General features: G+C 49.6%; 1 protein-coding gene and 1 long non-coding RNA gene across 4 annotated transcripts in view; one reads left to right on the forward strand and one right to left on the reverse strand.

Moving 5' to 3' along the window:
- LOC100120931 (hemicentin-1) overlaps positions 1-23,260 on the forward strand; it is a 131,123-nt gene that overhangs the window by 52,409 nt on the left and 55,454 nt on the right. For all 3 annotated transcript variants that reach the window (XM_031932456.2, XM_031932457.2, XM_031932455.2), the window contains exons 2-3: positions 6,540-6,729; positions 12,463-12,620. In XM_031932456.2, coding sequence (XP_031788316.1) covers positions 6,540-6,729; positions 12,463-12,620 — 348 coding nt within the window. The remainder of the gene's footprint in view (positions 1-6,539; positions 6,730-12,462; positions 12,621-23,260) is intronic.
- The window catches only part of LOC116738604, a 59,329-nt gene that overhangs the window by 8,776 nt on the left and 27,293 nt on the right, over positions 1-23,260 (reverse strand). The window lies entirely within an intron of this gene.

Here is a 23,260-nt window from a genome sequence, read left to right on the forward strand (position 1 = left end):
AACGATGCAGGCAGGGGTGAATCCTCTCTCTCTCTCTCTCTCTGTGGAAATTCAGCCTCCCGTCGTCGAGGCGAAGAAGAAAAAATCCCACGGTATATTTAATTCTTGACCCGTGAATTAGATGCCTCGCGATTCGCGAATGTGTACCTTTCCCTCCGACTCGGCGTATTCCGCGGCAAAGTTTCTCCAGCGAGCTGGAGCATGGAGTGAGGGTGAGCGCATCTGGAGCGCTTCGAAAACACAAACTTGCCACTCGTCCAAATCCTCTTGAACTTGCGCGCAGCGGGAGAAACAGTCGCTGCTCTAGACTCGCTGGCTGATTTTCCATCGAGTCGCTCTTTTCTTCCGAAACTGTATGCGTAAACGCGTCGCTGCAGCCACCGTATGCCGATTCAGGCGTGTGCGTTTGAGGCGGAGTAGCTGCTGAAAGTTGAGGCGTTCCTCCTGTATAGCCTTCCTAGGAAAACGGTACATCGCGTGTTGAAGTAAGGCCTGAGTTATTGAAAAACGCCGCTTCCTGACTTTCTCGGAAGGCCGCTGGAATAAGAGAAAAGCACACAAACAGCATCGTGTAAAAGATCCGCTGAATTTTAAAAGTCGATCCCTTCGCGCTCCGTGAAAAGGATCTCGTTTTTCACTCGAAGAGAGAGAACGCGCGTGCCTGACCGTACCCGGACTCGTTCCACTGTCAGCAGCCGCATTATCGCATTGATTCCTCAACCCTTGCCTTTCAATTCCGCGCGGCCGGTTCGTTCGGAAGGGCTTCTCCAGCTTGTAATCACCAGAAGCTCTGCCACTCATTCATACACGGTTGCGCGCACGAAACGTATGTAACAAGCTGCACGCGACGCTCGAAATCCGGTCTGTTATACACTGTATGTACCGCGAAAATGAGAGCCCCGGAGAGAGAGAGAGAGAGAGAGAGAGAGAGAGAGAGAGAGAGAGAGAGAGAGAGAGAAGAGGGACAAAGATTGAGGGTTAGAGAGAAAGCGAGAACTGAGAAAGGCCGACCGACGGCACTCCTTGACTCCTCGAGTATTTATAATCGCCGAGTCGCGTAATAACCTTTTGACTCGAGTGCCCGGCCTCAAGCTCCTTTCAATCGCTTGTAGTCCCTCTTTAGCGCACTCGCCAAGACGAGCTTTTGCCTTTTTCTCCTCTTTTTTCTTCATTCATGACCTGTATTCTCGCTGAATTGATTCGGAAGGCAGACACCCGTTAATTGAAGGGGAGTGGCGCGAGCCTTTTGCGATATGCAATCCGTTTGAAACGTCTTCGTCTCTCTCGCGATTTCCTTTCTCTCTGCGGCGGAAAAAAGCCGATACGGAGAGACCGGATGAGGGCGACGGTTCATCTGGAATTCTTTGAATTCCAGAGGGTTAGACAGCGCGCAGCCGATGATGAATGAAAAGTTTATTTCTTGAATTACAATTCGATTCATCGAATCGATCATCTTACTTACATTTCCATTTCTCGTTCCGCTCTCTCATTGAACGACGTTTAACTGGATGCTCAACTTTCCTGGAATAATATCTCGAGTTTCTTCGCGGCAGCTTCGCCCCGAGCGTGTCGAGTTCAAATCATCTCATCTGCCTCCGAGATTCATCATTTACACGGTATTCTTATTAAAACTCGATCTCAGTCTCATTTGCGGCGATACTCCGAATCCGCGTGTGGTCAAACATCGCAGAAAGTTATCCGCGCAACTGTGTTTCGTCTGGACAAAACACACGCGCGAGAGCCATATGAGAGAGCAGTTTTCCCGACTGTAAACACGTACGTCCGCCGGCATCTCTCACTCCTATAACCAGCCGAAAACAATCCTCATCCCGCGCGTTACCGCAGCGTCGCTTTCATTATACGGCCAGCGCAGCAGCAGCAGCGACTCCAAGTCGACCATCCGAAAGCGGGCCGGCGTCGCGCACTAAGCGAAATTGGTCGCGCGAGAGAAACAGGACCGTGCGCCGCGCTGTTGCGGAGAAAGACCGGGGGAAAATTGGTATTCCGTGCGAGCGAGCGGAGAAGCCGCACCTTATGTGTCGGGAGAGTGTATAGTGTGCCACGGCAGCACATAGTCCCACGGAGTATCGCGTCCCGCAAAAGATGGCGGCGGCTGTGTGTTGCAACCTGCCGCATTATACCACACGACGGGAGTAATTCTATCAGAACGCGAGCGCGCCGTAATGCGTTTCTTGCCGCTACCTCTGCGCCATTACGTATTAGCACAAGTAGGTAAATTTGGAAGGGATGCCGGCTTCCGAGAGAGGCAAACTGGCTAGATGCCAGTTGCCGCCGCTCGGAGACAGCGCTGCAACGTCGCAGTGGCAAAAACGCGAGGGCCACATCGATCGCCCCGCGCGAACGAAGCGCAGAGATTTTTTGAAAATGCAGAGAGGAATCGTGAAGTTTATCGCGCGCGGAGAGCTGTCGCGCGTTGACGACTCCTCTATCTGCCGTGTGGCATTCGTACGCGTATACTGGGGGAGACTCGTCTCCAGAATTGACGGACGCTGGGCGGGCACGCGATCGTTTGCTTTTTTTCGAATGGGAGGAGCTGGCGATCTGTGTTTTGTGACCTCTGCTCGCGCTTTTTTTCTGATCGACTGGAAGTTGTTAACGAAGTATTGTGTTATTGCAAATATTACGTCGCTATGAATATGCATCGGTATCGGGGGCCGGACTATGCTCTCTGTTTTCCTTCGCCACGTGTGTGTTGGTCGCTTTCTTTTTCGTTTTTTTGACGCCGGTTTTGTATACGGCGAGTTTTAAGTCGTGTATTGTTTTTTAATTTTGCTTCATACAGGCTTCGTCACGAGATACAAATCTATAGTTGTATGCATTTCAAGAAACTAGACGTACGTATTATGAAGAGTATTTCAATTTCACTCGTTGGATGAAATTCTCCCGGAAGTTTTGTTTGCTTTGTGTGAGTTTTGTGAAAAGGGCATATGGGAAAACTAATTGAATGTCGGGTCAATCAATGTAAATACACATAATTGGTTTTTAAAAAAGCCGGAGCTTTTGTCAATTTCGAAGATATTCGCTATCGAAGCCCATAATAGACTTTTATTGTTGGATTTCCCGAAATTAATGCTAATTCCGATACAGACTCGCCGGAAACGAATGCGATACATTGATTTTATACGTGATTTAATACCTGGAATTAATGCATAGCGATCTCCGCGGGGCTTTCACCGAACACGTATGTAATTCCTCCTCGTTACCATGGAATTTTTTCACAGTTTCCATGAAAAAAAAGGGAAGCCAAACCAAAAGTATAAAAATCAGAAGAACGAACCCGTGAATTCTGGAAGTGGAAAATTATGTAACAGTCGAGCGTGTTCCAGCAGCAAATTAAAATAGCTGGGACGTGCGTCCCAATTCGACGAAGCCCGCACTTTTCATATCGCTCGTCAGCCGGACGCTGCTGACCCAGTCGCAAAGTTCGCGCTCGGGCGCGCGCATCGACAGTTTAATACCCCGTGAATAATGATAATTATAATGCGCTTAAGGGAGAGGTTTGGAGTCGAGGTAACTGCGTGCGCGCAGTTTTTAATGACGAAAAATGTTGTTACTCGTCATTACTGCTAAATACCCCGTTAATATGATTCGATGCATAATTTCTCGTTTGAATTTACGTCGAAGCTTCGCTCGTTAATTCGACGAGAGCCGCGGGAACCGTATGTGTAAAGCATAAATATGGAACACACAGCATCAAAACATTCTAGACAAAATCACAACTTTATATCTCTCTCTCCGATTAGCGTAATGCGACCGAATTTTGAAAAACATCGCCAATCCCTCACATTTCACGTTAATTCGTCGCTGCTGCGTGATGTACACTGCGCACGCGAACTCTTCCACATACCAGCAACTGTGGTCCTCCATTGCTATCCGTCATGATAACGAAAGTGGATCCCGCGCATCGCCGATATGCGCGCTGCGCGTAATATGCGCTAATGCAAGGGACGATAAATTCAGACGGACGCGTATAGTAGCCGTCGCGCATACCTCGAGCTCGGAACGTCACGTATAAGCGAAACGAAATACGCTGGACATTGACACGGGAGAGTTCGCGGCTTGGCTGGACACGCCGACTGCGCCGCCTGCGCGAATGAAAGAAAAACAGAGAGCGAGCGAGATGTCCATTACAGCTCTCGGAAAGCGGATCGCCCCGACGAGGACTACTCGTCTTTCTGCGATCCGTTACCTTATACGTCGCCGCGTTGCATCAAGTAAGATGTGCTCGTAGATAAGGTTAATTCGTTTCGAGACTATTAAGTCCCGGAATTATACCCGGCTTGCCTTTTCACACGCGCGGCTGCAGAGAGTCCATAGGTCTATAAATAGACACAAACGCGCCGTATACGTGCTCGCGCGCGTGGATAAAAAAGAAGCAGACTGTATATACACATAGTCTCCGACTGCAGAGCAAACACAATGCGCACGGCGCAAAAACAAAGTACAAAACACTCATACAAGCGAACATCGCGCGGATGAGAAAAAAACGGAGGGCCAACTGGAGTGTGTGTGTGTGCGTGCGGGTGTGTGTGCGGGTGAGAGAGAGAGAGAGAGAGAGAGAGAGAGAGAGAGAGAGACAAAGCGGCAAAATCACACGAAATAAAAGCATGAAACTCGTCCGAATGAATTCGCGCTCAGAGGCCGGTGTCAATGTGTCAGAATTGCGCGTTTCTAGCGCTCGCGCTGCTGCGTGTAAATATGCAGCAGGCTCGTAGTATGGAAAAATCGGATAAAGGAGACCGCGCCGGTGCAAACAGAAGCGCGTGCGAGTATAAATAACAATTTAATTTCATCCGAAGAGAAGCGTGATTATACGCGAGACATGCGCCTCTCGCAGTCGTCGTCGGACCACAAATCTAGCAAGTGTGTATATATGTGTACGCGACGTCTATAGACATTGTCAAAGAGGCCACCGTGCCGGTGCATAAATGAAGACGCGAACCGATTCGGGTTTCGATCGCGCGCGGCCGACGTAATAATACCTGTGCGAGCCTGGCGCTCCTGTGGCAGGATCATCCGCCTCGAATTTCGCCTTTGATAATCCCGACCATCCATCTCCTCCCTCCCCTCGCTCTCTCTCTCTCTCTCTCTCTCTCTCTCTCTCTCTCTCTCTCTCTCTCTCACTCGGTCATAGATATTACAGATACAGCTCTCCACCGCGACACCTAATCAATATGCGCGCCGCGCCTATGATATCATCACTCGATACACATGCGGCATCGCCGGCAGCTCGGATCACTCGGAGCCGTGCGCTGCTGTTGCTGGTCCAGTGCATTATGTAATCGAGATGGGTATCCATGGGATGCAGCTGCAGCTGCAGGATGCTGGAGCCGCTCCCTTCCTTCTTATTGAATAATTGAGGCTATAACGGATTCGAGCTTGCAGCGCCATTAAGCGCCATTCGAAATCTGTGTGTACTTCCTCTGCGAGCGATGTCGACTGGGTCTTTTTGTTATGCTATTGTCGGAGGGAATGTTCATGCACTCTGCAGCAGGTGTATTGATAGGGTCATTTAAAAATTACGGTATGAAACGAAATTATTGTCGGTTTTTTCGCGTGAGTGTACTCGATTAGCTTTCGATTCGCTTCGATCGCAAATTTCAAGTTTGGTCGTAGCCCAATTTGGATTTTTCAAAGTTTCAAGAATTCAGAACATTGATTTTGTTAACGCATAGATAACTGCGGGTTACACTTTTTTATTCAATTTGGAAATTTCCGATTAATAAGATAATACCGTGGAGCTGCGAACTTCGATCGAAATGCAATTTTTGCAAACGACAGCAACAGAGTATGTACAGCGTATAGATTTGGCGGGAAGCCGAGGCGAACACATTCCCCCGCGTACGTATATACATTCTCTCTCTCCGTTGCGTATTCCGCAAGCCGAACGAGTGAGGCTGACAGATAGAACATCGCTTTCCGTGCCCTCGGTGTTCGCGGCGGGCTCGGTACAAAGTCGACAATCGCGTGTTTAGAGCGCGGCCAACTTTGATTAAGTTGTGCACGCTCGCGAGGCCAATCGTTCTTCCATTCGGCGGAATGCGCCTGTAACAGGGTGGGGGGAGGGGAGAGAAGGAGGGCTTCCCGGCGCCGATGCAATTGTAATTGGCGAATTCTAGTGTGTGTGTGTGTGTGTGTGTGTGTGTGTGTGTGTGTATATATGAAGCCAGTGCTGGAGATGAGCGTAAACTGATTAAAGGCCGGTAGGTGAATTACCTTTGCCCGCGCTCGTGCGTACATCCACCTATATCGAGAGGAGGAGAAGGAGGCGATTTTATCGGGGAAAAGTAGGAAGTGTGCTTTCTTCTCTCGCGTCCGACGAATCAATTCCCGGATGTCAATCATTCGAGGCTAGTCTGTTTTTGCTTTTTAACGAATTCCCATCAGATCGAAACGAAAACGAATGACCGCAATAAAAGCGCTGGTATCCGTGCACTGCGACGTCGCTGTCATTCGAGGAGGTCATGGGGATTATTTGCGGCAGCGTTAAATGACGAGCTTTGCTTGGTGCATTTCAGGAAGCGGCGAGGCGTGGCTGAAGAGCGAGAAGCACGGCGAGTTCGGCACGGAAATCCAGCTGCCCTGTATACTCAAGCTGCCCCAGTGCATCGGTCTGCACAGCATCAAGTGGTACCAAGGCAACGACAGGATCTTCGTCTACAGCGCCGAGGGAGAGATGACTCTGGCCAACGATCTCGTCGCATCCAGGTAACTGTCGTTCTCTATTGTTTGACTCAAACATGCGTTCTGCAGTCCGATTGAAGCACGCGTGCTGGCGAATCAATTTCCAATCGACGGCGCGTGAGTTTGTCATTTCGCATACATCGTCGATGTATAAAACACGCGCTGCTTCTTTCGGAGGATACAGCAGCCTATGGAGCTTGAATCCAATCGGATGGATCGGGGATAGATTGGCTACAAACTTTTGGATGAACGGATTTGTTTTTTGCCGAACGCGCGCGAAATAAAAAACGCACTTTTCATTTACGCCGCGCGAATAAAATTTTTCCTCGCATCAGAGGAATATTCGCGCAGATGCGTAAACGCGTTGATAAAACAGATATACGCGTTATATACATGGCGAGTCTGTCAGGCGTGCACGGCGGTCGCGTCGGACAATGGAAAATGAAATTACGCGGCGCGTATCCATATTTCAGCCAAGATCGAATCGATATTTCTCGTACGAATTTGCGTCGTGTCAGAGCTCTCCGGATAGCGCGAAATTCGTTGGAGTGCAAGGATATAATTAATGTTTTTAATTAAATATTTTTACGCAAGTTTTCCATCGTCCGATATTGTACAAGCGTCGTCGTATAATTTTGTAGAGAATTTTCACTTTTGACGCGCTATCCAGCAGCAGCGTGAAATTTAATTAATAATTTTGAAAAACTCGTTAAACAAAAATTAAATTTATATAGGAGAAAAGCTCGGCTCTGCCACCACGGCTAATGTAAATCGTGTGCGCGCGAGTCAAGAAAAATGGAACGAGACAGGTGGAAGGATCGTTAATTAAAATTCGATTGTCGAGGCGCTTGACGAGAAAACGCGATAAGGGTTGATTAATTGAGACGAGGGACACGCCAGGGCTGCAGCTAGCGTAAGAGAGACCAAGCGGCGCAAGTGCGCCTATACAGTCTCTCTCTCTCTCCCTCTCTCCCTCTCTCTCTCCCTCTCTCTCTCTCCCGGCTTAGCCGGAGTTGTACTTTATTTGCTTGGTGAACGTTCTCTCAGTAAAACAAGTGAAACGTTGATTAAAGATAAATGTGTGTGTGTGGGTATAGCAATTCTTGCACGAATTTTATAATCAAATGAAAAAGAATAAGAGTTTCTCAAACAACCGCCACGTGACAATTGAGCTATAGTTGATAGTATATCGATTTCTCGTCTCTGGGTACCAGTACAGAGTTAATGTACGCAAATCAGGCTTATCGCTCATACCGACGCTATACCTACACGTTATTGCCTCGGAGGGAATCATTACGGCGTATTCATAGATAGGCGCGCGATATAACGCCCGGAGCAATGATTTAAACGAAAAAATAACGAACAAGACCGCTGGCAAATGCGGCGCATATTTAACCGATAGATAGAGAGAGGAGGATTGCCGAGCGCGATTACCAATTTCAATGGAAAGATCCACAAAGGCTCGGGAATGCAAATTAGCCATCAGCGTCATCAATGCCATAACAGCCTTCGCAACTTAATTTCCAGACGCGTTCCCGCAAACGATCCACTCGGTCATGCGCACATTGCACAGCGGCAGCAGCAGTAGAGCAGAGCGAATATTCCAGGGCCTCTCTCGGTCAAGCGTGCACCGGTAGCGGCGTTATACTGCACACATACGTCCGACGTCCCTCTCGTACTCCGCACAGTAGTATAGCAGCAGCAGCGGCGGTGGCGGCGGTACGAGCTAACGCGTGTAAAGCACACGTAACGGCTTATGTACAAATCAGAGAAGGGGTGGGCGCACGGCCCGATAGGCATATTTGATTTGTAATTAGCATTAAATGCCAGGCGCAGTTTGAAACATAGATATTAATTTGCTCGCGCTTCGGGCGAACGCCCGCCCGGAGAGCCGCACGTTAACGAGCCACGACAGCGCGCGCCCACCGCTCTCGCGTCTGATGCACACTGGCTATCGTCCAGATTTGGCAGGGGGTGGGGGGAGGAGGCTGCTGCTGCTGCTATACTACTGGACGCGAGGGTGAGAGATGTTACGCGCGTTCGCTTGTTCTACTGGAGCTGCGTCTAGGCGAGAGTCAATTTGGCCGTCCAACGATTGATATTACGGACCGACGGATATGTGTGTCGCGACTGATTCGCGGTTTGCTCTGTTTGCCTTGCACTGCGGGCGGACGGACTGCTTTTTCGGAGGGGTTTCGTCGAGCTCTCTCTTGTGATTGGCCGATGCTCGCTAGCAATTCATGACGATCGTTAGAGGTAGTTCGCGGCTGGAAGTTTGTATTTTGGAAAAAAAAAATGCGAAACAAACTTTTTTCTCTGATGCAGTCGCGCGATCCGATATTTTATTTTGTTTGAAGGCCATTAAATTTCAGTTCAAACGAGAGAGAAGACCTTGTTTCGAATTCTGCGCCGAATGCAGAATCCTGCTCGAAGCTTGAAAAATAAAACTTTTTCGAAATATCAAATACGTATATTTTTATTGAAACGAATCGTCAGCCGGTAACCGAGAAACTCGAAACTGATGATCGATCATTCCGCGAAAACGGGAATGTAAAGCTCTGTATACGTTTCATCTCGAGTGGCCACAAAAATAATCTCGGAAAATCATGCGAACCCCGTTAAAAAGTAACCTGAAATCATGGCGCAACGTATACAAGCAAACTGATCATAAAGCTCTCCCTCTCGTAAAAAAGCGGCAGAGAAACGATGTCGAATCAGCGATTAAGCAACTCCATCAGCCGGCGGAGTAAGCTCATTTCATCGCGCGCGCGGTGCAGCTGCAGCGCAGCGCCAATGCCGTTAATGGCTTCTCTTTCTCGCGCGGCCTTGGAACGCCCGAGAGAGAAAACAATAGCAGGAGCAGCAGCGTGCGCAAGCTGCCTCGCTGGAAGAAACGAGTTGCGAAAGAAAGCTGCTTGCTGCCCCCTCTCAAAGCGGCGCACGGGCTAGTGCGGATTTAAGCGGCTATAAAGGCATCGCTTAAATCGCCTTAAGCTTTTCAGGATGAAATTTAGCGAGGCGGCGGCGGCGGCGGCCGATGCCGCTTTTATAACCCCCCGGGCCCGAAACTATCTACTTTGCGAGTGGGCGCACTCTCGACTTTCTACAATGCGAGTGCGCGTGCGAGAGAGAGAGAGAGAGAGAGAGAGAGAGAGAGAGAGAGAGAGAGAGAGAGAGAGAGAGAGAGAAAGGCCGCCTCATTTTATACAGACCAATGGCATCGAGTGGCCGAAGTGACTTAAGTGCTTCATTTTTCAGCGTAACGTTCTTTATACCTCGACTTTTCGCTGAGCCGTTTAAATCATCCCCTCGATTAATGTGCGGCGAGTCATAATTGATCGGTTGTGGGGGATCTCTCGGGCAAGGCCACTTATATACTTCTTTTTATCGTCGTTTTTCAGCAATCGCTCCTCAGTCGTAAAGCCAAGTGGCTCGCTTCTAGAAACGATCTGAAAAAGCGTAATACCGCAATCAACCCGTGCCTCCGATATTTCTGGTATAGCCCGCTCTCCGCGCCCGCGCGTGTGTGTGTCGAAGATTTACAGTCGCATAAATTCGCAGTCACATGCAAGACGCCCAACGCAAGGAGAGGCCTGCGCGTCGTCGTCGTCGTAAGTAGCAGAGCGAGAGAGCAGCGGGTAATAACGTATACTGGCCCCGCGTAAACCTACATTCGCGATATTTAGCGCGCGGGACACGTGATTTATAAGCAGCGTTAAATGCAAAATTTGACGTTCCCAGCCGGCCCTCCACACTCGCTGCACTTCCAAAGTTATGCGCGCGTGCTAAGACTGCGGCCCGAGCCCCCGCATGTATGCATCACATCTCGTACTTTGAAATTAATAATCTTCGCAACTTAGCCGCGCGCTCATAGATCCATACGATGTAGCCGCGTGAGATTAGATCCTGAATTTGCTCGAGAAAAGCTGCGCACCGATCCAGCCCTCCGAACGGGCCGAACGGGTGCAAAGTACTCGCCGACCGATTTACCGCTCTCGTCACGAAGGCGGATTGGGCTCGCGCAAACGAGAACGCTAAATTCCTCGGGGCTTTACAATTCCGAGACAATTCGGCGCCGCGAAATAGAGTCCGTACACAGAGAGAGAGAGAAAGAGAGAGAGAGAGAGAGAGCTAACGTGGAGGATCATCGATTCTGCTGGGACGAGCCCAGGCGGCCTCTCTCTTCTCTATCCCTCCGGCTCTGTTTCTCGCTGCTTTTCTCCGGCGCGGCACGTACTCCTGTCGGCCCTCGAGCACTTGTGCTTCTAGCCTCTCTCCGCTCTCTATATCGCTCGTGCGAGTCTGGCCGAACGCGCTCGTCCTTAACCAGAGAGGGAATCATCGAAGAATCCGAGCGGGACTAAACGATACGAGGAAATTACGAGGGTGCGGAGATGCGCGAAGAAGACAGCTGTACAATGCCGCAGGGGCAGGCAGCGCTGACAATAATGGAGATTGATTAATCGTCCGCGAGCATTGTCGAGCGAAAGAGTGCGTGTATGTATACGCGGAGGGGGAGAGCGTGGGCGTCGTGTTTGACAAAGTCGGAATGCCACCACCGTGATAAGGACAGAGCGCGCCTCTGCGTGCTCTTGACTCTTTGATGGTCTTCTTTTTCTTATTCCCGTCCGGCCACTTCTCGGCTGATGGAAAAAGTTTTCGTCCAGCCCACGCACCGTGACGTGATTGAAAGTATGATTAACGAAGAGAAAATGTACATTCCAAGTGACGACACGAGAGGAGAAGCGACGGGACCCCCCTCGCGGTCGTTAACCCCACACACTCCCCGGCAATGAGCCGAACGTGTGCGGATTACGGATTTAGCGCGCGCCTGCAGGGAAAACCGTTAAAGCGAATCGAACGCGAAAGCTCACGGCGCGACCGTGGATGAGGATAAAAATTTCCGCGATTGAATTCCGCAGTATAGCGCAATGCTCGAGAGCGAATTGGGAAACACGAAACAGTGGAAAGGTCGAAGCCGTTGCGAGTCGGTGAATCAGGCCAGGGGTGTGGAGGGGGGAAGAGTTGCGAAAGAAAAGAATGGGGAATGCGCAGCAAAAAAAAAAGGGGAGAGAGAAGTACAAACAGTGCGCGGGCTATAAAATGCAGCAGAACTGAATACTCTCTACAGACGCGGACGGAACTTTCCAAAGATATCCAATGAAAAGCTCTGGAGACTTTCTCGGGCCTTCTCTATTTCTTTCCTCCATTTTTCTGCTCTCTTTGGGGTCCTGCGCGCCATCCCCTCTTATAACGAGGAACGAAACGATTGTGTAAAGTTCAAACTTCTGCCCCGGTGGCCCGTGCTTTTATTCCGAATATCGACTGCCTAGTTTCCCAGACGAGCACCCTACCGCCGCCGCTGCTGCTTCTTCGTTATCGGGAATGAAGAGCAATTAACGATTTATACGGCGGCTGGCGGGAGAATCCAGTGGAAAGTAAGAATGGGCTTAAGAAGTAACAGTAGCGGCTATGCACTGTGTCGTCCTTCTCGAGGCAACGAGTATAAAGTTTCGCGGCTTCCGCGCGCGGGGGGAAAAACGAGGTGGAAAAAAAAATGCCGACAACGACGCGCTGGAGAGCGGAGATCTCCGCACGCGACGAAGGGGAAGGAGTTCTGCTCCTCTGCAATTGCGGATTTTCGAGTGCAAGTTTTGGAATTACGATACGAGCGCTAGATTCGGCGAGTTCGGGCTTCGCGAGATTACATCGACGTCCATTTGGTTTCTGCTAAATTTTTGTTTTCTTCTTCTGCAGGATGAGTATGATAGTGCCGAAAAACAACATGACCAAGTCCTATCTGAAGATCTCGAACCTGACTCTCGAGGACGAGGCCCTGTACAAGTGCGAAGTCACCTATCTGGCTGTCAATAGGGAGTGCAATAACGTGCAACATATCACCCTCAACGTCACAGGTAAGCAATATTTATAGTTCGCGATTTCTTTTCACGAGCGACGACGAGCGAGAGACGCGTCGGTGTCTCTTTCAGTTTTATGCTTTCTGCCGGGGGATCGAAGCTCTCTCACGCTTCGGCGTGTAGATTTACCGCCTCTCTTTTTGATGCTCGCAGAGACGAAGGCACGATTTTTCAGCAAACCACGAGTCACAGCCCGGAAAATACAATTGAAGTATAAAAATGATATACCTTGCTTTTATTATTTCTTTTTTCTCTCTCCTCCTAAAACTCGTTAAAAAGGCATTAAAATACGCTCTTTTCGAGCGGCAGCGAGTCAGACAAGCCAGACGGAGGGAAAAGGAAACGCTGTCAGCAGTGCCGCGACGAGAGGACGTCTTCACTTTGTCGACGCGACTCGTAATAAATGGTTTCAAACTACCCCTTTTCTGCGCGCTCCCTTTTCGTTCCACTTGGCGCTCTATATTTTTTCGCCTCTCGTCTTTCGCACGCCGCGGCGAGAAATTCGAAATTGAAAGTACTCCTAATTGAATGGCGTCTGAGTGACGTGTGTGCGTGTGCGATTTTAGGCTGAAAGAATCAGCGTTTAATTATATTAGTGTTAAAAGCTCCGAGGTAGCCCACAATTCATCGAGTGCGCACGTATGTGAAAAGGTCAACGCTGTTCTTTGAGCTCGAGAAGAGAGAGAGAGAGAGAGAGAGAGAGAGGGAGGGTTACGAATTCATTGGTTCCGTGGCAATTCATTAAAACTACCCTGTCGAGCGCGACGAGAGCGGTGTATCAACAAAAGCGACGGCAAGAAACGAATTTCGCGGAAGGACCGCAGCCGCCATTTCACGGCTAGGCTTTGAATCTCTCAAAGTACTGCGGTAACTTTTTTCCTCTCGCCTTGTCTGTCGCCTTCACTCGTCGCCCGGCCTTTCTTCTTCCTCCTCCTCCTCCTCTTCTTCTTCTTCTTCTTGTTCTTCTCCTCGAACAAGTTCTCCCGAGCTACAGGCCACTTAACCCCGCATAAAGATCGCGCTTGGCCTGCAGTACTGCAATTAAATATTGTTTCAATTTGTTTGCGCCGGAGCTTTCGCCCGGCGTAACGTCGTCGCGTCATAATTGAGGCGTATATACGTATAGACACAGAGCGCGAGAGAGCTGCAGCACAAGCGGGTGAGAAAAAGCTCGGGTCTGTCGATAAGAATCCTCGAGACTGAAATTACTCGCGTTGCTCTCTCTCTCTCTCTCTCTCTCTCTCTCTCTCTCTCTCTCTCTCTCTCTCTCTCTTTCTCTCTTTCTCTCGATTGCCACTACGCGCGCGCTTTCCTCCCCTCCGCAGCAGCGGAGACAAAGTTTTTACCCCGCTTTCGAGATAAGACCTTATACATCTGCCGGGGATAAGGGTGCTTTTATCGCTAAAAAGTGTACGGGAGTCGCGCGCGCTTTTTCACACAGCCTGTGCTATTCTTTCTTTGTTTTTCGCGCTCTCTTTTTTTTGTTTCGTTAATTTCAATCCCCAGCGCGGTAATGGCTTTTCCTGCCTTCTCCGCGCTCGATTTTTTGCGCTCCTTGGCATTTACAAAGATGCCCCCGAGAGGACTCGCCGGCGGACTATAAAAACAGCTCTGTCTCTCGCTTTCCCATTCCAACGAGCACTTTGAAATTCGACGTATCCGTTGGATTCTCTAATCTCTCAATTCCCCGCGCGAATCGCAGCCGAAAGCTTATAAATTTTAATTCACGGATCAGCGCGCGCGACGACGCGTATAAATTCGTTAAGGGTGTACACGTGGATGTGCATAGATCTCTCTCAGGCTGCCTGACGCGAATCGCCACTTTAATTGCCGAGAGCGCGCCCGGAAATTCGCCTTTCATCGAATAACGCGAGAGCGAGAGCGAGAGGAGCATAGTCACGAGCCCGAAGACAATCCGTCACAATTACGCGAGAAACAAGCGCTCGCGTAAAAGCCTATAGTGTCGGGGCGCGATATGGTAATATGGGGCTCGATCCGCCAGCCAGTCCGTTCTCTCTCTCTTTCTCTCTCTCTCTCTCTCTCTCTCTCTCTCTCTCTCTCTCTCTCGCGACGCTGTGAAAACGAACGTCTTTGTTGCATACCAATGGGGGTAAAATTCGCTCGCGTCCGGCGGCGGCGCCGGCGCTAATTAGAACGTATTCGCTTTCGGGGGAATTTAATTTCTTCTGGCGGAGGAAGGAATCGCCGTGTGATTTAAAAATATCGCAGGGATTAGAGCGTTTAGAAAATCTCTGTGTAATACGCTAAACGCGTTAATTATGTGTGATGAGCGGATGGAGTTTTTTTTCAGTTCCGTTGAACATTATACAGTTATAACTCGATTGAGCAGCAGTTGTACAACTCCATTAGTAAAAGCCTGCGCTGTTTGCAGGCTGCGACAAACCTAATTGCGTTTCCCGGCAAAGTGAATTCGCTTTCAATGTCGGCCATAGTTTCCAGAGAGCGTGGTGCGGATATCGCTGTTTTTCTCGAGAATTCTTCCCAACCCTCGTCAAGTTTGCCGCGGGTTTGACAAACGAGAGAGAGAGAGAGAGAGAGAGAGAGAGAGAGAGAGAGAGAGAGAGAGAGAGAGAGAGAGAGAGAGAGAGAGAGAGAGAGAAGGCGCCTTTGCGCGGAATGCAAAATTTCGGCAAGACTAATTAGCAATCTGCAGAACTTGATTCATTAAACTTGTAGTTTATTCGTCTAACTTCCTGCCGCGGAGAACTTTCTCTTCTCGCCGGTGCGTGTGAGCTTATCAATATTTCCACAGCCAATGTAGGCCAGAGCTGGCATACCTATACTGCGAGGGCTTTCTTAATGGAAGATTTTATCGCTCTCTAATGGACGACCACGACCACGACGACGGGGATGATAATAAAGACGAGAGAGAATATAGCAATTCTTCAAACAGGCAGTAGTGTGGCATCGCGCAGCGGTAGAGGCAATTAGTTATCGCAGCTCGACGCTTCCTTATCGCATCAGCCCCCTGCCATTATTGTCTCTTTCCAGCGCTAAGCAGCAGCCGCAGCTTTCGAGTAAACACGCACGCGACGTAACAATATCCGGCTGTCAAGCAGCGCAGAGAGAGAGAGAGAGAGAGAGAGAGAGAGAGAGAGAGAGAGAGCACACTGCACGAGCTGGTTGCTCCGCTCGACGCCACATCGCGTTTCCTTCTATGGGGAATGAAATTGCAGCCGGCGGAGGATCGCGCCGCCGCCGCGAGCACGTGCGCTGCTGCGATTATTGGCTATAGCCATACGTTGTCTTCGGATCGCATCGTTCCCTATCTCTCCTCTATACGTGTGTGCGTACACACTCGCGCACGCGGCTCTCGTCGAGAATGAAAAGGCTTCCGCGGATCGTCGAGAGACGCCTGTGCACCGAAGCTGCTCCGGGCACTTTCTCCTTTCGATTTGGTTTCGTATATATAGTGTACGTGTACAGAGCTTTAGGGTCTGTATGTGTGCACGCGCGGATTGAAGAGTCTAGTCGAGTACGTTGCCGGCACTGTGGAGATTCAGTCGTCGGCCGCGTAATTGGAAAGCGATTCGTTATTGGATTTCGCTTTAATTAAGCGAACTTGGTGTTTCTCGTATTATTACACGCGTACCTTACGCAAAAGACGCTCACTAGTGTACGGCTTCCGAATTTTTCGAACCAGCGCACGACGCGTTTCTCCGAACGCATTTTCAAGCGATCTAATAAGGTTTATTGAAAATTCTGTCCCGTAGCTTTTCTCTTTAATGCGCGCGCGGCCGGGCGACGACGCCTGGAAATGCGATTCCGCGCGGGAGGAGAGTTTTCCAGGTCGCTGATTGCGAATGTAAAGTTGAAATTCGAGATTCAATACGGTCGATCGAGTGTAGCACTCTCCGCGGCTTCTCCCTCTTTCTCTTCCCGTTAAAAGACTAGCTCCGCGAGGAAAGAAACTGTAACGACAAGCATTCGGATCTGGGAATCGAGAGTTTATTTACCGTGCGCCCAGTAGCCCATGTGCGCATTTTTTATTTACATCCCGCCAAAGAGGCTATGTAGGGGGGGGGGGTGTATGAGTGCGCGAGCGTATGTCAAGCTGATTGCGCGAGTTTATGAGAGAGAGAGAGAAGTTTTTATCTTTAAAATTTGATAACTCGAAACTTTCGGCCTCCCCCGCGCGCGAGCGTGCAAGTTTTTCAATTCTGACTGGGGAACGCGCCTTTTACCCCTAAAAATATATCTTTTCCACGAGAGGCGTCGAGGCGGCCCTCGCACTCTCTCTCTCTCTCTCGCCTACTTTTCAAATTGATATAAAGAATAAATCTGACTAAATTTAGCAGGAATTTTCGCTCGAGCCTGCGCGAAACTTGTTCCATTACCCCCTGGACTAGATTTCCTCTCTTCTTCTGCCTCACTTCTTTCCTCCAATTCACTTCTGCCGGCTGCAATTTAAAATTCAGCCTTCATTTTTTTCCTTTCTCCTCGTAATAACAAAAAATGCAGCCAGCCGCAGCTAGCTCGCCAGCAATAACTCACTCGATAAAAGGAGAAAAGCGGATTCTCTCGCGCACAATATAAACAGTCAAGAAAAATATTAGTCCGTATAGCACTTATTTATATCACAATGGCCGTAAACGTTCGTTCGTTTGCGCGCGATGTAAAAGGCCAGCCCCGAGCGCTTGGGTCAGAAGCAGCAGTGCCGCAGGCGCTCTCTCTCTCCCTCTCTCTCTCTCTCTCTCTCTCTCTCTCTCTCTCTCTCTCTCTCTCTCTCGCGGACTAGTTTTTTCTTTTGGCCTGTGCCGGGACGCGGCAAACCCCTTTTTCCGCACCGCATATTAATGGTGCTATGCGCACAAATGGAAGAAAAACAGTAGCCGCGGGCACGAATCGGAGACATTTTTTCCTTCTATTTTCTATACGCTCCATTCCTCACGCAGTAGCGCACAGCCCTCCGGTATAATTAATTCCTCGAGGCAGCTGCGCGCGGAATATAATAGTTTTTCTCGCTTTGCGGACTTTCGGAGGCGCGCGCTTGTGCGGTTTGAACAATTTAGCGGATCGATGCCGACTGTTTGCTCGCGCACGTCGTTACGGTTCAATTATTTAAGGTCAAGCTCAATCCTTCCTTCGTCCCATCGAAATATCTCGAGTCGGATGAGAGAGTTATTGTCGCCGCCGTATCCTAAATCCGAGCTAACGAATTCATTGTAACAGGGTTACGCGTAAATTTTGCAACATCGTCTTGCTCTCGCGTATAATCGAGATCATCCGGTAACCAACCATAATTCTCGCGGCTTCGAATCTCGAGCTTGGCTTGTGTGCAGTAACTAACTATTACATACCATTACCTCGAGTTACTGCTTTACTTAGTCCTAATGATGTTATATGATTCATTGTCTCCCGGCCAATACGCGGCCGTACTCCGAACGGGCTTTACCATGTAGATATATGCATGCAGTGGTCCATCCCTTAACGCTATCGTATGCCGAAGTACCTCATCGCGAAATTTTTTCATCGCGAATGTATAGAGCTCAAAAAAAAACAGCTAAGCCACACGATTTTTTCCAGCGCCTCGAAACAAAAGAACTACTCATCCCGACCGTCGGAATCATTCAGAGGATCATCAAGCGTACACCGTTCGATCGACGCTAATCCAGCATCAGCCCCCCTATCGCCAACTTTGCTCGCTCTCTCCCCTTCGTGTACCGGCGCACAGCTCTTCAGCTTCGTTAACCCCGAGAGTTGTGCCCCGTCGACGCGGGCAGCCGCCTGTATAATCAAGCTGGAAAAACAAACGCGGAAATTTTGCTTACCGCTGCCGAACCTCAATTATTTCATGCTCGCGTCGTATACATGTCCAATACAGGAGTACGGAGGAGTGAGAGAGAGAGAGAGAGAGAGAGAGAGAGAGAGTGAGAGAGAGAGAGAGTGAGAGAGAGAGAGAGAGAGAGAGAGAGAGCTTGCATGGATATTGGCTATCGCGCGCCGCCGCAAAAACAAATCGACCCTCTCGGGCTTTTTTTTCCTCCGCGTTTCCCCTCGGCGGATCACATCCCCTCCCTTCGTTTTACCGACGTTTCATTTCATTTTTCACGGCGAGAGCCACACACTCGCTTGGTTAACAAAAAGCTCGCGCCCGGTTAAATATAGGAAATCGGTGATTGGATATCGAAGCCGCGCGCGGCGACGAATTTATATCTCGAGTAGAAATCTTTACGCGCGATCCGTTGGTTTGATGATGATTATTTGTTTTTCTGCTCGATCGACGCCGCGGATCTCGTCTATTTGTTGCGTTTTAATTCAGATAATGCTGACGCGCGCGTTGTGTATGCCTGTATGCATGCTTTGTATTGACGTGTATCCGATCAGCGAAATTAGATTCAATGATCGATTAACACGACATATACAAATTCAAAGCGCGAGTGAAGTTCCAACGAGAAATTAATTTTTCACCACGATGTACGTGTACGTCCTCTGCGTATATCCATATGCTAATAAAATTCACGAATTCGCTGAATAAATTCCATCTTAATCTCTAATACATCGTCTGTCACAGAGAGAGAGAGAGAGAGAGAGAGAGAGAGAGAGAGAGAGAGAAAGAGAGGATTCGATTTTCATAAATTACCTCTCCGACACGAATCGTCTATCTGTCCGGTGTAGTGTAAAATACGATTTTCATACATTTCCCGTAATTTGCCCCTGCAAAATTGACGCCCTCGCTTCACAAATTCACGTTGCGCTCGAAATTTCGAAAATGCATCCGCATCCCCGTGTACATAGCTCTCATATGACGCGATATGAAAAGAAATCTGCCCGGAGCTGTTAAATTCCGTGTGTATGGCATCATAAGCCAGAGATACATCAGCGCGCGTTGTATAACTACAAGCCAAACTCCGTAAAAATATATCCCCTCGCGTTCATTGTTTACCCGACGAATTTCATATCAGGGCGCGCTCTCGGCTCTCGGAGTTCGACGTCCGCAAAAAAGATGCAAAACTAATCACGGCAAAAAGCAGCCGCACGACAGCTTCAAAAGCATCGGCAAAAGTTAGCGCTCTCGGGCTGAAGTTTCCGCGCAGCGGTCGCGATATTAACCACTCGAGGATTTATTGCCAGTTGTAAAATTAAAATTGATCTTGAAAAGTAGAATATGAAAACGTCGGGACTGCGGAAATCTCATCAAACGGAAAGCGCGGACTGCTACGTGAAAAGCGATATTAACAAGCCGAAGGCGCGCGCTTGTTTTGCTGTCGTTTCTTCGCGCAGATTGATGCCCTCGCGCGAGGGCGCGAAAACACAGGGAAAAATTCGATTCCACGGATCAACATAGCATTCAATTTTTTTAACTTTGCGCGGCCCGCCGTGTACTCCGCATTCATCTCGGCGAGTGCCTTCCATTATACATCTTTCTCTCTCTCTCCCTCTTTCGCTGTAAAACTGGCGCAAGAAGCTACATGGCGGCGGCACTATACTCGAAAAAGCAATCGGCTGCAGCAGCCAGACACATACATTTCTCGGCGCCTCGCTGAGAGCGCGAGGCCTTGCTAAGGATTTTTCTCAATTTACGAAATTGGCAGAAGTGTAGTGCAATCAGTGCCACCGTCGCTGCCGCCTCGACACGCTTCTCTCTTTCTCAGCGCGACTCTCTGTATACGTATATACATGCACACACACTGTCGTTCGTATATACCTACGGCAGATGGCATGCCTCCAAATTGATCGACTTAGCGCCGCGCCACCCGCCGTCTTCGGCTGCGCTGAGCTGCTCCTGCTCATCGGCGCGTGTCTATACACACATATAGCCTTATCCGATTGATCGGCTCACTTTGTTATTTACTGGCGACACACACACCGGGCGAAATTTTTCTGCCAGGGAAAAATGGCCGAAGATTCGGCGGGGGGTCGAGTGTATTCGGCTGTAATTTTATTGATTTCGAATTTTTCATGCCGCGAATTAATCACAGTTTGCTCGCAGAAACGAAGAAACGCGCAACGAGTTCACTTCGCAGTCGGAAAACTCATTCCACTCGGTTCTTAATACACTACAACATTCCGTCCGAGCGATTCGTAATCCGAGAGCTTGCAGTCGGTTTTCATAATCCACGGAAAAAGCATCAGCATCCCAGGGCAAAATCGACATTTTTGCGGTTTAATACCGCGCAGAACTTCTCGGCGCGCCCTTTCAGCAAAAGTTCTCTAAAAATAAAAAAATGCTATGCTAATTCCGTCGTCACTCGCCGGATCGTTTCAACGGTAAAAGCCAGTGAGCTTAATGTCGGTCAGCGCGAGTTACGCTCGCCGCTTCTTTGAGGCCGGCTCGTTTCGGCTTATTACGCATCGGATACTTAATTATAAAAGTTGCGCGTAAGGTTTCGTGTATGCTCTCGTGGTTTAATGAACATCGTGCTCGCATTATTTTTGTCGTCTCTCTCTCTCTCTCTCTCTCTCTCTCTCTCTCTCTCTCTCTCTCTCTCTCTGCGCCTTTGAAAAGATTAAAAGCTCGCAAGCGCTGCGGAAAAAGGCGGAATTTTTGCGCGATATAACGGCTGAATGATTTGAATTTCGAATAGAAACGCGTCTACGTTCCTTTTCGTAAGAGCTAATCCTTGCATTTGAAAAATCCCGCATCCACTTAGAGGCCGCGCGCGACGAGAAAGCTTTCTTTCCGGCTCTACAGCTCGTCGATAATATTTCCTTAATAAACAGGCATTTCCACTTACGATTCTATCGCCGCTTCCGCGACTTCTTTTCCGAGCGCTATCTATCCATCCGACGTCTGGTGGCAGCGGGCTTTTCGGGAAAGGCCTTGTGTGTACCTAGCTATATATATGTCCCGAGACGTGCGCTACATCGATCTTGCGCGTTTTTCCAGTCATCGATTCTACAGACGTCAGTAGGTGTGACGCTGCAGTGTGTAGCGCAGAGAGACACTGCTGCATGGCTATAAGGCACGAGGACGCGTCGCGCGAGAGAAAGTCGCGGGAATAAATTTGTTTACCGATGGCACAGCTCGCGCGCAAGAGAGAGAAAAAGCGAACGAGGCGTATGCGCCGCATCGGAACGTCGCGCGCAAGAAGCCGTACGTGTGACTTTTACCAAGGGATGCCACTGCGGCATAATCGAATGCCTCGGATCCGTATTCATTTCCGCGTCCCTCTTTCCGAGATATCAATTTGAATAATATATACGCGTCGCATCTCGGGAGAGGCGTGTATGCTCTATCTCTCTCTCTCTCTCTCTCTCTCTCTCTCTCTCTCTCTCTCTCTCTCTCTCTCTCTCTCTCTCACGATGTACACGTTATACGCCCGACCAAAATCGCCGCGTACTACTCGCACCGCTTGTATATAGCTCAGAGCGCGTCAACAGATTCGCTCTCTCGCTTTAATTGCGGAGCGAATCCCCGAGCGCAGCTGCGCGGGATGTTGCAGGTAAACGCACGTGGGGCACGTGTGAAGCCGGCGAGCGAGCGAGCGGCTAACAAGACAGCGCGAAAACTGCGCAGCGCGTAATTGAAAAAGTTTAATTACTCGGGAGAGACTTTAATCGCACGCGGGCGTCGTGCAAGAACGTTCGCGGGAGACTAATGCTCGCCGCGACGACGAGTAGGACGAGGAGAGGAGAATCTTGTCTTATATACGAAGCTTTTGTTTTCGCCGCGCGCGAAAAGACCGCGAAAGACGCTTAGCCTTCGTTCGACGTCTCAAAGACAAAGAGAGAGAGAGAGAGAGAGAGAGAGAGAGAGAGAGAGAGAGAGAGAGAGAGAGAGAGGTCGATCGGGACATAAGCATGCATCAAAAGAGGGAATGTGTCGACTCTCTCCGCGCGGAGAAAATGGGAAAAGTCGCCGATACAAAGGCTCGCTAGGACGACGTGCTTGCGTCATTTTCGACGATCCTCGAGGTCGCGAGAATAGAGCTGCTGCGGCGAAGGATCGCCGGCCCAGCTATAAGACACAGAACGGCGGGAATTTAATTTTACGCTCCCCTGGGAAAACCAAACGATTCGCCCTCTCTTTCTCTCTGCGACCCCCTTCCGTGATCGTCCTTCGTGTCCTTTTTGCGTGCCGTTCCGAGAAAGAATCCGGCTCTCCGTCTTCGTTTTGTAGCAGCCCGCGCTGGTGGTGTGCTGCACCTCCTCCCTTTCGCAGTCCGGAGCTTCTTTCCTTCTCTTTTTCCCTCGCGCGCGCGCGAGTGTCCTGGGCGTCGGACACGCTCCTGTTAGCGGCAGAGCACACGAAAAAGGCGCGAAGAAATTTATGAAAAATCGATCCTGCGGAATATGCTTGCGCGCGGCACACTACTGGGATTTATGCTCGTCGGAGCTAGACGGAATAACAAAATCGACTCTGCGCTAACGCGCGCCCTTGTTTACTTCTTCTCTACGGTGCGTCGTCCCCTCCTTTCTCTCTCTCACTCGTTGATTTATCACAGCCTTTCAACTTTCTTCTTCTTCTTCTTCTTCTCCTTCCGCTTCCGGCGCGCGCACTTATATACACGCGCGCGCGCGCGCGGGGGGCTAAAAAGCATTTAAAGTCCTCGGCGCTGCGCAAAGTCCCAGGAGTTGGCCGGGAAAAAAGAAGAAGTGGAAGAAGGCCGTACACCGCGAGGATAAAGAAATGGACGAGCGCGTGTGTATATATCTATACCTATGTAGCGAGC

This window comes from Nasonia vitripennis, chromosome 5 (genome assembly GCF_009193385.2).
Source record: "Nasonia vitripennis strain AsymCx chromosome 5, Nvit_psr_1.1, whole genome shotgun sequence".
NCBI lineage: Eukaryota > Metazoa > Arthropoda > Insecta > Hymenoptera > Pteromalidae > Nasonia > Nasonia vitripennis.